Here is a 15925-nt window from a genome sequence, read left to right on the forward strand (position 1 = left end):
GGAACACCTTGTCATTGTTGGACATTTAAGTGGTCAGCGATGTATGTATGTTGCATGATACAGGGGATATATATATATATATATATATATATATATATATATATATATATATATATATATATATATATATATATATATATATATATATATATATATATACTGTACATACAGCTGATAAAATAAGTATTAAACATGCCACCATTTATTTCAGAAAATGTATTTTAAAGGTGCTGTTGACTTTAAATTTTCACCAGATGGTAGCAACATCTAAAATAACCATAACAAAGACAACATTAATAGTACGTATAATAAAATGAAAAATTATTCAACACATGATGTAAGGGAGAAGTAAAAGGACACAAAAGTCCCAAACTGCAATTAAAATCTCTCAGTATACCTGCTGCCTCAGTAATTGATGTATCATTAGACTTAAAACCCCGAAGTAGAGGACTTTTTTTACTCTTTTATTTATATTCTTAACGCCTAGAACATAATAAAACCTCTTGAGTCAGAGTCAGAGTGGGATGGTATTTTAAATAAAGTGCGCTCGTCATCACACTGTTCCAGACTTGCCCTTATTTAGTTTAAAATACTTTATCGGTTACATTTTACAAATTTAAAATTGTCTAGGTTTTGTGTGTGTGTGTGTGTGTGTGTGTGTGTGTGTGTAAATTTTGAAATAAAATTTAAAGCAAACTCTCAATTGATTTCAGACAAGAAACAAAAGCTGAATGGCACACCTTTTGAAATTGATTTACTAGGAAAAGCCATGACATATTCAGTATTTATTTTACCCACTGTTTGTATTTAGATTTTACATGCATACATGCACACTTTAGCCCACAGAAAAGTGGTCATCCAGTGATGCATTGAATCAGTGATGTGGCAATAACTTTTCTGCAGTATGTGGTATTGTGATGTCCACAGCCAGTCTTGCAGTTTCTGGAACATTGTATGGCATGGTGGTCGTGATGTTGCATTAACACATCTTTCCAAGTGGAACCACAAGTGTTCATTTGGGTTCATGTCAGGTGAATTTGGAAGCCAAGACATTAACAGAAATTCACCGGCATGATTGTGAATCCACCTCTTGATCATTCTGGCAGACTAGCATAGCACATTATCCTGTTGCCATAAATGAGTGCACGTGCTCCGCAACAATATTCAGACACTTGACAGATTTCAGAGATTGTGCTACTGGGATAATGGGGCCCGTAATGTCCCAAGACAACATTACCCACAGCATAATAGCATCAACACCACCCTGTGTCTGGCCAACAGTGCATCAGGTGCCATCGCCTTTGATGGTCATCTACATATCAACATGCATGATGCACTAGGAATTTAGATTCAGCAGATCAGGTTTCTATTTTCCAATTATTCAAAATCCACATACATTATATTTTCTATTTGGTCAAACTAAAGTGCGTTCTGTTTGTCTGTCTATCTATCTGTCTACTGTATATGTCCATCTGTGTATTTATTTATTACTATTGGGGCAGGACACTATAAACCATTGATGTAATTGAAGATTGCAAAATAAAACAAACTGTTACATATTGTAAACACACATGCAGTAAACTAAAACCCAACAGGAAATAAACAAGCTCCTGACGCGATTTATTTATTTAGGAAATATGTACACTGAGTTCAGGTTTGCATGAACCTGGTTTACATCATCAGGGGACTGCATAATATCACTGAGCTTAGGACCCAACAAAGTATTAATGGTTATGTAAATATTGTCATACTAACAGTTTTTTTTTTTTTATTTGGTTGCTTGTCATCTGACATTATCATAATGAATTTGTTCTGTGACTTTTTAACTGTGAATAACTGAGTTTTCTAAGCTATAGTGTGAACCATTTTCTAAGCTAATGTGACTGAATTGTGATAATGTGAGAAAAGTTGAAGGTATCGGAATCATTTTTGGTTTTACTCTATATGAAGAGTTTAGATGCAAAAACCTCTAAGTGCTGTCTGAAATGTCCCTCGAAAATTAGCATTTTTCTTAGACTCCTATGTTTATGTTGAGCTATTTCATTTTTAAGACCTTTAAAAGATTGTATTATTTTCCATAAACTTAAAATTAATGAACCTACACACAAAAGCCTGATAAAAATGCTAATTTTTGGAGGAAATTTCAAACAGCTTTTAGAGGTTTTTGCATCTGAACTCTTTATATATAAACAATTCAGAAAAGTACAATACGTAACAACATGAAAACAAATGTGTTACAGTACTAATACACTAATACAAAAATGCTACAGTATAATAGTTACGTCTTGTAATTTATTATTATTTTTATTTTCATTTAAATGTGAAAATATGTGCTGCTGGTTTCAGAGTAAAATCTCAATATATTGTTATATAGATTTTATATAGAATTAATCTAGACCCAGGTTCAATGCCTGAATAGATAAAAAGAAAGAAAGAAATCTGTATATGGAACAGGACGTCAAACTCATGACTGTTTTTTAGATAGGGCAGACTTTCTACACTACAGTATTGCAGTAGACAGCTAGGCACTGCATGTTCTAGACTGTTCTCATATATTTTAGAACTGAAATTATGTCAGTTTTGGTTAAATCTGTGCTTTTTTCAAGGAACAAGAAATCATATTCATATTAATATTTATGAAAGCAGACATAGGGTGAAATTGTTTAAAATTGGATTTGTTCATCCAGTATCCTCAGCTTTGGGAACTGGACAGAAATGGGCACCTTTGCAACACTGACCTGACCTCAGTTTGCCAAAAAAACTGGTTTGCTCTTGCTCCAAGGGCAACCCGGGTTGAACCTCTTCCCTTGTGGCTCATTTATGTGCTGCTTTATGCCGATAAACTCTTTCTTCATCTCCCTCCAATCCCTGCGATACCTTTAGCAGATTAACATGCAATAGTTTGCCAGCTTCACCTGGCTTCTGTTCTAATCTTCTAATGCTCATCTGCTGCTTGAGATAATGCAGTGAGCTGTATTAAGAATTTGACTGTTAGAAAAATGCTAAAAATACTGAAATATAATGTGATATATATATATATATATATATATATATATATATATATATATATATATATATATATATATATATATATATATGCATTTGGTCAAAAATGGCTTAAAAGGTGATTTATGTTTATAAGAAAAAGAAAAAAATATATATAAAAAATAAACTAAATATTAAGTGGTTATAAATAATTCTGTCTACATTGGATGTACAGTAAACATGTAGTTAAGACATGCACTCATACATACATTTTTGCTAAAACATTTAAAAATTGAAAATGCCATATAGAATATGCAATTAAAAATATATGCTGTCATCTTTAGGAATAATATAGTAAAATATTAGTTCATTTTTTTAAAAATAATTTTCAATCCTTTATTCATAAAGTAATTCTTTAAATACAAAATTAATTGTTAAAAATTGAAAACTATTTTCAATATGCAACAATCTACATAATACTATATATTTAATAGTATATTTCTTATTCTTAAGTAGTTCTAATGAGGTCATTTTTCTGTATTCGTGCTTCATTAACTTATTCTGGCTTTCCATTTTCAGTGGCCTGTAAGGACCATAAGCATGCTTTGGAGGTGTCCCAGCATGCAGAGGACATGGGGCTGATCCTGGGGGCCTGTGCTGGGGGCCTAGTTGTTCTCATTCTGCTGCTTGGAGCAATTGTGGTTATTGTCAAGAAAGGGTGAGTATGTGTGGACAGATCCAATTAAAGTCAAATTCAATTCAAAATTTTCTTCACAGCATCACACTAACTGCTGCACTGTCCAGACACAGTAATAAACCAGTGGATGAAATACTTAATTGCGATTGGTCAGTGGCTGCATTCTGCACCCATGTAATGAGTGTTTTCACACATACTGAGGTATTGCTCATGTGTGAATAGCTTTCTTTATGGGTAAAGAAGTACATTGAATAAATAGTGCATCAAACTACTAAACCACAACACAAATGAGTCATGTTGATTGATTGATTTGATTGATTGATTGATTGATTGATTGATTGATTGATTTATTGATTTATTGATTGTATTTTTTACCCTTGAGGTTCATTAACAATGTTAGTGAAATGCTTTGTGGCCAAAACAACCATACTTTAGATTATCATGGTAATTTCCACTGACATTTCCAGACATAGATCCATTTCCTGACATAGATCCAGAAAAAATCCAATGGCAAAAACAAAGTAAGGCAAGCACTTAGTACAATTAGACTTCTCAATGAGCTGTATGTGTGTGCTGCTTAAATAGGCACTGTGAGCAGGTGAACCAGTAATCATTCCAATGAATATGGGAAATGTAGTCTGGGTGAAGGATAGATATTTCATATGCACTTCAGCTAGTTTAAAATCTTTATAACTTGAATTTAATCTTAGGATAGACATGTCTGCCAAAAAAGTACCAAAAGCTACAGTAGGTTAACCTGCATGGTTTTCTCTTATTATCTTTCCATGCTCTCCAGAAGAGACATCTATTCGTACCCCTACTACCCGTAAGTCCTTCTCTCATCAGGCTCCCATCAGCCCCTGTTGTTTAGCTTTGATTTGTTGAAGACTAGTAAAACTCTGATTTTCAGTCTTTTGTCATCTTTTCTATTGCTCTTACTTGAACTGCTTCTTCTGAAACTTCTCCATTGATCAGCATGTCTTTTATTTCATTTCAATCCTTTATATTGTAGTCAGACTTTATTTCTGTTTTCATACTTTGCAGCAGGAAGAAGGTCAACATAAACAAAGCGGTGATGACATATCGTCAGGAAAAGACATGTAAGCTGGGGTCACTGGACTGCAGTACGACAGAGCACAGTACACTTCAACAGGATGATCGCACTGCGCACACCTTCCTGGACTCTCATAACTGCACTGCTAGGAGTGAGTAGACATACAAACATACAGTATATTAATAATATAATATTTGCTGTTTGTGTTCATATTTAATAATACACAGTTTACACACAATCTTTCACACTATATGCAATGGGAGCCCATTTCCACCACTTAACATGAAAATATTTTTTAATGAAAAATCTCAAAACACATATATTTTTTTGCAAATAATTGTCATTTCAAAGTTATGATAAAAGTGCTACACAATTGTTTATAAAGATACAATAGTAAGAAATAAACTTTCAATTATTTTCTTTATAGTAATTGCAAGTTAGCATTATACAATTCTGACATTACAACACACAATTGAGTTATAAATTCACAGTTTTGATGCAAACTCTCTATTGTTGTAAAATATCTCCCTTAAAACTCATAACTCACAATTCTATGAAAAAGGGTAAAAAAAGTGAGTAGAAAAGACAGAATGATGCAACCCAGGCTCATTACCGATACGTACCCAGGTCTACATTTCTGGGGACAGCGAAATACATAACCAGAGGTATGTCTGCTCACAGTTTTTGTTTTTGCAAATCTGCAAAAGGCTTTTTGATGATCTCAAATTTCTCTTTCGAGTCCTCTTCTCGCTTAAATTCACTAGAGGGCACAATATACACTTCACCCAACCAGGCCAGCTTGTTGTCAATTGACTGACTGACCGACTGACCCACCCACCCCTTTCCTTAAACCCAACTAATAGTGTTTTCAAAAGAAATGTGGAAAAAGAAAACCTGTCGCGGCAGCATGATTTCATCACGTTTTCAGCCTGTTGTTTATCTCTTTATTTTATTTTTGCTTTTGTTTTACCTGTTTTTTTAAACTGTTCTTCGCCAAACTCTAATCCCGTCATCACTGTCAACTCTGCTCCACATCCCAAGGTAGCCGACGTATGCGGCGAGCTACTGGGCAAACTGGTAACAACAGAAATGCCGTCCATATGGAGATAAGCTGTCAGCGGTAGCGCAAAAAGGAAAAGAAGCTGTCGGTGGCATCATACCCTATAGCGTTCATTTTAAAGATGAAATGCTGTCAGACGTACCTCTGGCTACATAATTTGTGCTCTCCAGAAATGTAGACGGGATTGTATCAACAATGAGCCTGTGTTGGAATGATAAGTTTATGACATTATGACAGTTCTGACATTTTTATTTATTTATTCATTCATTCATTTTGGCTTAGTCCCTTTAATAATTAGGGCTCGCCACAGCGGAATGAACCGCCAACTTATCCAGCATATATTTTACTCAGCGGATGCCCTTCCAGCCGCAACCCATCACTGGGAAACACCCATACACTCTCATTCATACTCATTCAATACGGCCAATTTAGCTTACTCAATTCACCTATACCACGTCTTTGGACTTTTGGGGGAAACCGGAGCACCCAAAGGAAACCTACGTGAACATGCAGGAGAACATGCAAACTCCACACAGAAACGCCAACTGACCCAGCCGAGGCTAAAACCAGCGACCTTCTTGCTGTGAGGCTACCCACTGTGCCACCTCGCCACACTTTATTTATTTATTTTTGGATAATTCTGATTTGTTTTCTTGAACTCACAATCATGTGTAAATTACTTACAAAATATTTTGTATAACAGAATTTAGACGAAAAACAAAGCTGTAATATTACCACAAAGATTTCAAGGAAAAAAAAAATCCATTTACATTAATTAATTAATTAATTAATTCATTCATTCATTCATTCATTCATTCATTCATTTAGTGGTGTAAACAGGCTTCTATAATCTGCAACGTAACCTTAAATAAATAAATAAACCAAACAAGCAAACTAACATGTTGTTCTTAGCTGGTAGTTCCACACAAAAAATCATGTTGGACAAAAAGCAAGAAACCAGAAGATTTGATAAAATTATAGCCCTATTTGCACTTAAATAATTGTACGTACTGAGACATATTGTACTATACAGTGACTAAGCAGTATCTGTGCACATGCTAACACCATGTAAACAAGTGAATAATGTTGCTGAAATGTTTTACAGTCATAGTACACACTTGACTTTGTTTATCCCCATTAGTCATCATTTGCATATGGATCGCTACAATCTATCTCCACATATTAAAGATCCTCCCACTCATCTAAGAGTCCTGAATCAGTGTCCTTATCCGTCCCCTGGAACAGATGAGTGTTGTTGTGTGCCAGTAAAATGGGAGCGCTGGCTCTCTGCCTGTCTCCAGATGTCTGTGCTTACGCAATGTACTTTGCTGTGTAGTGTTAGTTTGAACTCTATTTTATTCTTTTTTATTCGAAATAATCTATTGCACTTTACATCTGTCACTGCAAAGCAAACTAGCTGTAATCTGGAAAAGAATCAAGCCAGTTTTATTTCAAACCATCCACTTTCAAAAATGCATTGAAAAGGAGCACATAAGGCATAACAATGGTGTGAAATGTGCTGTATAGATTGCAAAAGCTCTCACCATAAACAATTGTATTCAAATTCAGTGCATAATGTCACAAATGGAGTTATTGACACACATAGTATGACACACACACACAAGCACATGCGTACACACACATGCGTACGCACCCACACACACATATATATTTAAAAAATAATAATAATATAGTGCTTCCCACAGGTTTAAAATATACTTGCGGTGGTAGCTGAATTAAAACACATCATTTGCCCACATCACATAAATAGTTAACTATATGCAACAAAACCATATTGTAATTTTTAACAATAATTTTGTTTATTATACACTGTTATACACTCTCTTTTCTCTTTTCAATTGGTTAAAGTACAAAAATAAATAAAACATCCACAATTTCTTTAAATTTTATGCTATTCAGGATCCGTGTGCACCAACTGACAGGTAAAATCTGCTTCTCTCTCAAAGTTCAAAGCAAACTTGAATGCCAAAGCATTTTAGATATGTATGTAAAATAGCCTGTGTAATATATAAACATCATCAAATTAATAAAGTAATCAGCAAATTAGAAATAAATGACAAAAAAAGAATAAAAACAGACAATATCTCTAAAAATAATCATAATTAAAACCTGTAGATTATAGGCAAATGTGTTGATTAACCATTAAGGTGTACATATATTTTGCAGCCAGTTTATTCCAGTCATTTCATTCTCTCCGAATATATTGTAAATTCAGGGGAGGGGGGGTCGCCCATAATATGATCACACATATTGCCCATTCATAAATTACTCATATTGCCCATTCCTAAATCCTCCTCTAAGTAAAATTTTCAGAGTCATTTAGATAAAAAAAATTATTATTTAATGTTTCTCTTGTGGTTGTGAAAGTAAGCTTAAGTAAAAAGGTGATTCAAAAACGCACACGTTTAGAAAGTGAAAGCAAAAGTAAATCCGGGACATTTTAAGAGGTTTAGAACCCGGGCTGGATGAATATTTTATGTCCCAAAAATGCGCTCCTCTGTGGGTCTGCAAAGCACGTGAGACTGTGGAAGTGTTGACAGATCTCGCTTACACATAACGAAAAATGTAAACAAGAAAAGATTTTTTACTACTTAATCGATCACGGGTGTTAGGTTATATAGGGCGGAGACAAATAAAAATATATCCGTAAATATATAAAATATGTTAATAATAGTAAAAAAAAAGTGTCACTAAATATCCTTTGGCGTATATAATGAATAATGTATTTATTAAATTTTTTTGATAATAATATGGAGTTAATATAGAGTAAATTACATGTAGTAAGCAATTTTGAGACACCCTGGCCTCTTTACAAAAATAAGAATGAGTCTGCAAACTCTGTGGTTAAACACACTTAATAAATCAATTTTAAAGATTAATTCAAAATTGCAAACAAATGACTTAAACAATCCTGAGTTAATATACTTTTAAAGGTTCAATTAACAATTCACTATTCACTATTTTCTAATTAATGGAATGTTTACTTAGGGAACCAAACAATTTTCTATTATACCTACTGTGAATAATTAGCATGATATTCCACAACCTCAACATTTAGGAAAAAAAAAAAGAAAGAAAGAAAAAAGCCAAACTTTCTAATCAGCCCTTTCAGCATCGAATCAATGACTGGGACTATTGATCTTAGGCTGAGAAGCAAGAGTGTTTCAAGCCTTTCATTAATACTGGAAGATGAAGTTATTTTGTTATTAATGTATGATAAAAGTAAAACCAGTTTTATTTATTTATTTATTTTCCATGCAGAATAAACCCTGAAAAGGGTGATCAGGATTCTGACTCAAGGCACACAAAAAAAAAACTGTCTTGTATCACTTTGGCCATATCACAGGCATTAACAATAAGCTAAACGTACATTACCCCACTTTTTACACTAAAAACAGAAGTAAATATGTAGATGCAAAATAGTAAATAGTAACTACAAATGTATTTTAGATTAATTAACGCAAAAGTTCCTTGAAAAAATCAGTTGCAAACTAGAGAGATACGGTACAGTCACATATAATGCATATAATCCATATAATATGGATTTTCAACAAATAAATAATTATGTATAACATGAAATACTGATTTGAGAAAAAAAAAAAGTTTGTTATCTTAGTGTCGTACACAGAATACAAAACATGCTGGCAAGAGGATAAAGACAGTAACAACAGTAAAATAATACTTCCCTCAGATGAAAGAGACACAAGATGGCAGCAGCTGTGTTAGTATGAAACAACAGATGGTGGGTATGTGATAGCTGGATTAAATATTGAAATATTTACACAAAATGTTGATTTGAGTTTTAATATTTTATTAGGTTCTATCAAGTGTGTATTTCCATAGACTTTATTTACCCATGGAAGCCTATATTATGTGTTATTTCCTGTTCAGTGATCCTGTTCTGTGATCAGGGGAATAACAAACAGATGGATGATGCATTTGACACTAATTATTCTTTAGAACATCAATTATTCTTGAGAGCTGGGTAATTGTCTTTAGGTGTATTATAGAATTGTACACAATATGCATACTTCATCAATGAGAGACAGAAGACATTCTGAAAATAAAAATAAAAAGTTTTGTTTTCTTCAGTTTTCGACAGTAGATAAACATTTATAATTCATTTAGAGCAGTGGTTCTGAAACTTATTTTGTCTCTCTGTCTCTCCAAATATCACCGTACTGACAAGGCAGATTAATTCCTATAAAAAAAAAAAATAGACACACATATATTTTTTTACATACATATATATATATAATATTGTCAGCCACTTTAAACATTATAAATAGTTTGAACATTAACACTGTAGTCTATTGGGCTAATAGTTTAAAAAGCAAACAAAAAAAATAAAAAAGTCAACGTTTAAAATGTGCTATTAAAAGTTAATCAAAAATGGTAGGCTACCATTCTTAAAGTAAAAAATAAATAAATAAACTGCTGTACTTAAATGTAAAGTATTAACAAATAGTAACCTATTTATTTCAAAACCTGGAAATGTTGCCTGTACCTCATAAATATAGTCTATATGTCATCTTATTCATATATAAACCATTTTTAATACATTTTGAAATATGTGTTGCATGTACACATGACATATTTGTATATCTTTGAAATCTAAACATTAACTTGTATTTTAAAATAAATGAGTTGGAATTACATATATAAATTAGAAATTAGATCTGCTTACTACACGTCCTTTACAGTACGTGTGTCAGAAAAGTGAGGGATTGTATGCATAAATACACTGCTTCATCAGTTCATACGTGACTTATCCATTCGTACTTGTGATCTGAGATCTCATTTTAAGTGGACCGTGAAGTTTGTGTTAACCGCACACAGGAACTAACTTTAATTAGGCTATATTTTAGCTCCAAGCTTCAAGCATGACAAGTTGCTTGAGTCTATGTTCTGTTTACCGTGACATGTGAATCACATCCGGATGAATTTGCCTAAATCTGAGGTAACAAATGAATCGAACGCTACGCTGCTTTACAAAACAAACAACTTTATATATCAAAAACACACATTATTTTACACAACTACGAACACACATTTTACATTTGTGATAATTGTGTTACCAGTGATGCAGCATGGGAAGATTCCTGAGTTTGCAGTAACTGAAATACCAACACAACAGCACTGGTCTTCAAAAGAGCTTCACTAGCGTGTATCTGCTCCGCAAGCGTTGCGGTCGCGCCCCCTGTTCTCTGGCTCTGGCACCAAAGCGGGTTGATACTTTTAAAACGGTACCTGTGCCAAAACGGTGGCTGAACCAATACTTTTGACCCACAAAATTATGGTGGATGACTCTAGAAAAGTATTTTATTTGACAAAATCTTTAAAAAAAATGTAATAGAACAATATAATTAAAGTTTAAAGTAAACATCAATTCATATTTTTATATATTTGAATTACATGAATATATTCCCTTTGAACATTTGTTGGTTAGCATGAATTTAAGATTTGCTTCATGTAATTACATTAGCTTACTACTAACCTGTGGTAAGGCTGTCAGCAAAATACTGAACTCCTTTTTTCTAGGGTTGGGGCTTGTGTGTTTACATGGGTATCAGTGATCTAATGATTTGCCTTAATCTGAATAAGACAATAATATGATCAAGGTGTTTACATGTGTTGCGTTTTGAAGGTTCTTTTCATGATCCTGTCTTACATGTTATAGTCAGTGGTGGTTCTAGACCAGAGAAACTGGGGGGGGGGGGGGTGTAAATGTTATATATAACTAGTAAAATATTATGCATTGACTGTCACCATGGGTAAGACAAAGAAGATATTAGAAATTAGTTAGTTAAACTATTATGTTTAAAATGTGTTGTAAATAAATCATGTGTTGAAGACTGAAATCAAAAATTATTGAAGGCAAAACTTAACGAGTTGAATATGACTTTTACATGAGCGTGACTGAAAACTACATTTGATCAAAGTGTTACATCTGTTCTTTAGTACTTGCTGACTGTTTGTAAATTCAATACTGCATTTCCTAACATAAAACTGTACACTAGATGTCTGATTAATAATGGTCTCTCCTTAGCTGAGGATTTCCTATATTAAAGGGCACCTATGGTGAAAAATCTGCTTTTAAAGCTGTTCAGACAGAAAGATGTGTAGGTATAGTGTATAGGTGGTCATATTGGGGTGATATAAACACACCCAGTTATTTTTTTTAAATTTAACAACACAAAAACAGTGGACCAATTGGAGCGGTTTTCAGACCGACTTGACTTAGGACTGCGGTCCCCCGCCTACCGAATTGATTGACAGCTGCGTAACATGTCCTGGTAGTCACGTGTATAATCATATCAATGAGAGGACGAGTACAAAGCAACTGGGAACAAAAGATCTGTTCAGTTCGCTAGGATCATCATCATCATCAAATGTGATCAAGAAGAGTGAGTTTCACATGTTTAAAATGTTTTAAAACAGTGCACGTGTGTAATGAATTACAGCGATTCGCTTCAGCTTTACTTCATCAGCACAGCCGCGTGTCAGAACAATTATAGATGAATTATAGAAAAAAAGATGCTTCAATTCCGCTTTGTGGATGTTAAATCAGGTTTATTTTGTACTTTAACAAAACAGATATCCATACAGCAGTGGAGATTAACCTGTATCTTGTCACATTTGCATGCAAAAAGAGTGCAAAGCTAAACGCGTGCTTTCTGTATGTATGTGCGTATCGTGTCCGTGCTGGGTATGTGTGTGTGTGTGTGCGTGAACTTTGTAACGACATTGTGTGTGACTCATCGCTGTAACTTAACACAGCAAGTGCATCAAATACTCATTGGTAAAGTTCTTACTGTAGTATTTCTCACAAACGCTACATAAGATCTGCTTTCTTTATGTCTGTTTGTTTTCTGACGCAACTGAGGGAGGAGATTAAGGCACGCAGAAAGGCACATAGAAACGGTGGCCGGGGAGGACTAGCCTTAAAGGCGCTGTACAGCAAAACCACCACCAAGTGCAAAAATGTTTAAATTAGAATCTTATAAAAGGTATAACAAAAATCTGATGAATGTTTTGAGCTGAAACTTTACAGACACATTCTGGAGACACAAAAGATTCAAAATAAATCTGAAAAAAGGGGTAACCTAGGTGTTAAAGTGTTAAAATCACTATTACCTGTGTCAATTTGTGTCAACCTCTGACGAATGCGGGGAACTAGGCTAATGCGCACAGCACCGTCAAGTGCGCGCGAAACAGAGGGAGCTAGTGACTGAGGGAGCGAGTGCCCGAGAGAGCGAGTGCACATGACGCCTAGAGCGTGCAGAGAGAGGCCTCAGTCATATCTCTGCAGTCTGCCACCGATGGCTTATCTCGCTTCTCTGTGGCGTTTTGACACAAAAATATGCATCCAAATTTAGGGGGGCCAGAGGGGGGGCAAAACTTGTTGACACAGGGACTGGTAGAAGAGTGCTCTTTTAATGTAATTTGATACCGCACGTTAAATGGAAAGAATAAAAACTTTGCGTTTTGCAACGCAGGTGTCTGTGGTCCTTTTAAGGTTATCAAAAATCACTGTTTAAATGGTAGTCTAGACTCTATTGTCTAAATTATATTTAAATCGGAGCATTGGTGTCCATGTACGTACTCATTAAGAGTGCCAGCTGATGTCAGAGACAGTGCATTCCTCTGCCTTTGAGCCCTCAAATGTGTCATTAAGCTTGACGTGTTTCCCCCCTTACATGCAACTTTTGTAAAGCATCTGCTTCACGTTGCTGTGTCAGAATCCTTGCTTGTAAAATACGCTTTAGAATGCTTAGTTTAAGCAAATTTGATGAACGCGATCATGCGTGTTAATCTGAGTCGCTCTTGCTCACTAAATGCGCTGTACTGCATGCGTCCATTCCCTAAGCAACAAAATCAAATGCCTTACATCGCCTGTCCGTATTCCTTAAAGTTGTTTAGAATTAAATGCTTGGAGATGGTGTGACAACTCGTACCTATGTGTGCCTTTGATGCACCCTTTGATGCGTCTTATGTCCTTGTCGAAGCACCAGTGGCACCTAAATTAGGCACCAAATTTCATATGCTGATTTGATCCGGTACATACCGGTTACAATGGTTCCGGTGCTATAATGGCACCGGATTTCGGTACCCAACCCTGCTGATAACACGGTGAACTAAAGAAAAATTCTAAGCACACCGATGTGATCATACACTTCAGAGAACAGCCAGTGCTGATCACATCAGTGTAATCATTCACATCAAAGAGTTTAAAGTCTATTTATTTTTTCTTTCATTATTCAGTATTTCTCCACGTACCACTAGTGGTACATGTACCACAGTTTGAGAACCAATGAGTTAGAGTTAATCAATATACAAACTATATATATAGTGGTTGTTGCTGTTGTAGTGTAAATTCAACTGTTGGATCTGTCCATTTCGGAAATAAGAAAGATAAGAAAAATCTAATAGGAAATACTGTGAAAATTTTGGGGTGGAAAAAAGTTTGGTTTTGCTTCCAGCTCTCTCAGTCTTTCTCTTGTAAGATTCTGTCTCCCATGAGCATTTTTTTTTTTACAGACGAGTATCTGTACACAACTTTTCAGATCTCGCCTTGTTGCATTTGTCGTAGCAAGGAAAAGAAATATGCTTTTCCTTTTCCTGTTGCTGTGTACTATATCACATATATGAACAATAGAAAACATTGAGAATTCCCAACCTTGCCCCTCAGAATCATTTCTGTCTCACACTTTCACACACAAGTTCCTGCACTAAACAGTTCCAAACTTGTCTTGCACCACACTCTGCCATTGCTGGTTCTGATTCAGTGATCTCCAGTATATCCTCGATCACCATTTTGAGGATTTTCTGTAATAATGCACAGGTACGGCAGTAACTTGCATGGCAAGAGCACTACATGGGAGACAGATGGTTTGAAAAAGGAACTGTGCAAGTCATCTTCATTTAATTGGACCAGTACCACTTGCCGTCTTCTTACAATACCCGTCTAACATCTCAACCCCTGCAGTTTTACTTCAATTTACACTTGCACATCGACTGTGATTCTCAGGACTGCAACTCTCCCGGCCACTACAATTCACACCTTCAGTGAAGCAACTCTCATTGCAATTTGCAAGTTATCTTTGAGTGCATTGTAGCTTCTACACTACAGTCTGTTTGTGTTTATCTTTCTCTCTCTTTCTTTTTTTACTCTCACTCCTCAGATGAGCAGCGCAGCACCGTCAATGAGTCCAGCAGCCTGCTGGGTGGTTCTCCCAGAAGGCACTGCAGGAGAAAAAGTTCCCCGTACCACACAGGGCAGCTTCACCCAGCTGTGAGAGTGGCAGATCTGCTCCAGCACATCAACCAGATGAAAACAGGCGAGGGGTACGGCTTCAAACAGGAGTACGAGGTGAGAGTCTGTTGAGGTTACAGGGGTTTTGACAAGTGATTCAGCAAGTATGTGTCTTTTGGGTGAGATTCAAAAGAAAGTGAAGTACAGGAGATGTAAAGCCTTTGAAGGGCACAAAGTAGCTAAGGACACATTTGAAAAGAAATTGGTTTTATTACTTGCATAAAAGTGTATTTTATTCAACAGCACAGCATTATTAGCTTACATAAAGAAGCTACATTGTACTTCGTTTAGACTAGTTTACCAAAATATTAAAGTTCTGTTATTAATTACTGTACCTTGTCATTCTAATCTCCAGATATGGAACACAAAACCAAACTTTGTCCATCTTCAGATCACAAATTAAGATATTTTAGATGGAATCCCAGAGCTATCTCATCCTCTATGGACAGCAACGGTTACAAGATGTTTAAAGTCCATATAAGGAACAAAAAGACTGTCAACGCAAACGCATTCCATGTGACTTTAGTGTTTCAGCTGTGATCATACAAGCTCCAAAAAAACTGTAAAAACGTATTTGTTTACCAATGTCTCCTTTTTCTCTTAAGGTAATCAGGGTGTATGTTTGCTACATGAAGTATGACATATTGACATTAAAGAAGTGCAACACACCAGTGTCATATTGCCCGTAAACATGCAAGGCTGAAGAGAGAAAAATCTTTACAGATTTTTAAAGCAGAGACTGTTGAAGCACTGAAGTCACATGGCATGTTTTGACAATGATTTAAGATAATT

General features: G+C 35.1%; 1 protein-coding gene across 1 annotated transcript in view; it reads left to right on the forward strand.

Moving 5' to 3' along the window:
* Nucleotides 1–15925, forward strand: part of ptprua (protein tyrosine phosphatase receptor type Ua) — a 448322-nt gene that overhangs the window by 363823 nt on the left and 68574 nt on the right. Inside the window, 3 exon segments of the mRNA XM_056479406.1 lie at nucleotides 3565–3703; nucleotides 4727–4887; nucleotides 15003–15190. Coding sequence (XP_056335381.1) covers nucleotides 3565–3703; nucleotides 4727–4887; nucleotides 15003–15190 — 488 coding nt within the window.

This window comes from Danio aesculapii, chromosome 19, assembly GCF_903798145.1.
Source record: "Danio aesculapii chromosome 19, fDanAes4.1, whole genome shotgun sequence".
Classification (NCBI taxonomy): domain Eukaryota; kingdom Metazoa; phylum Chordata; class Actinopteri; order Cypriniformes; family Danionidae; genus Danio; species Danio aesculapii.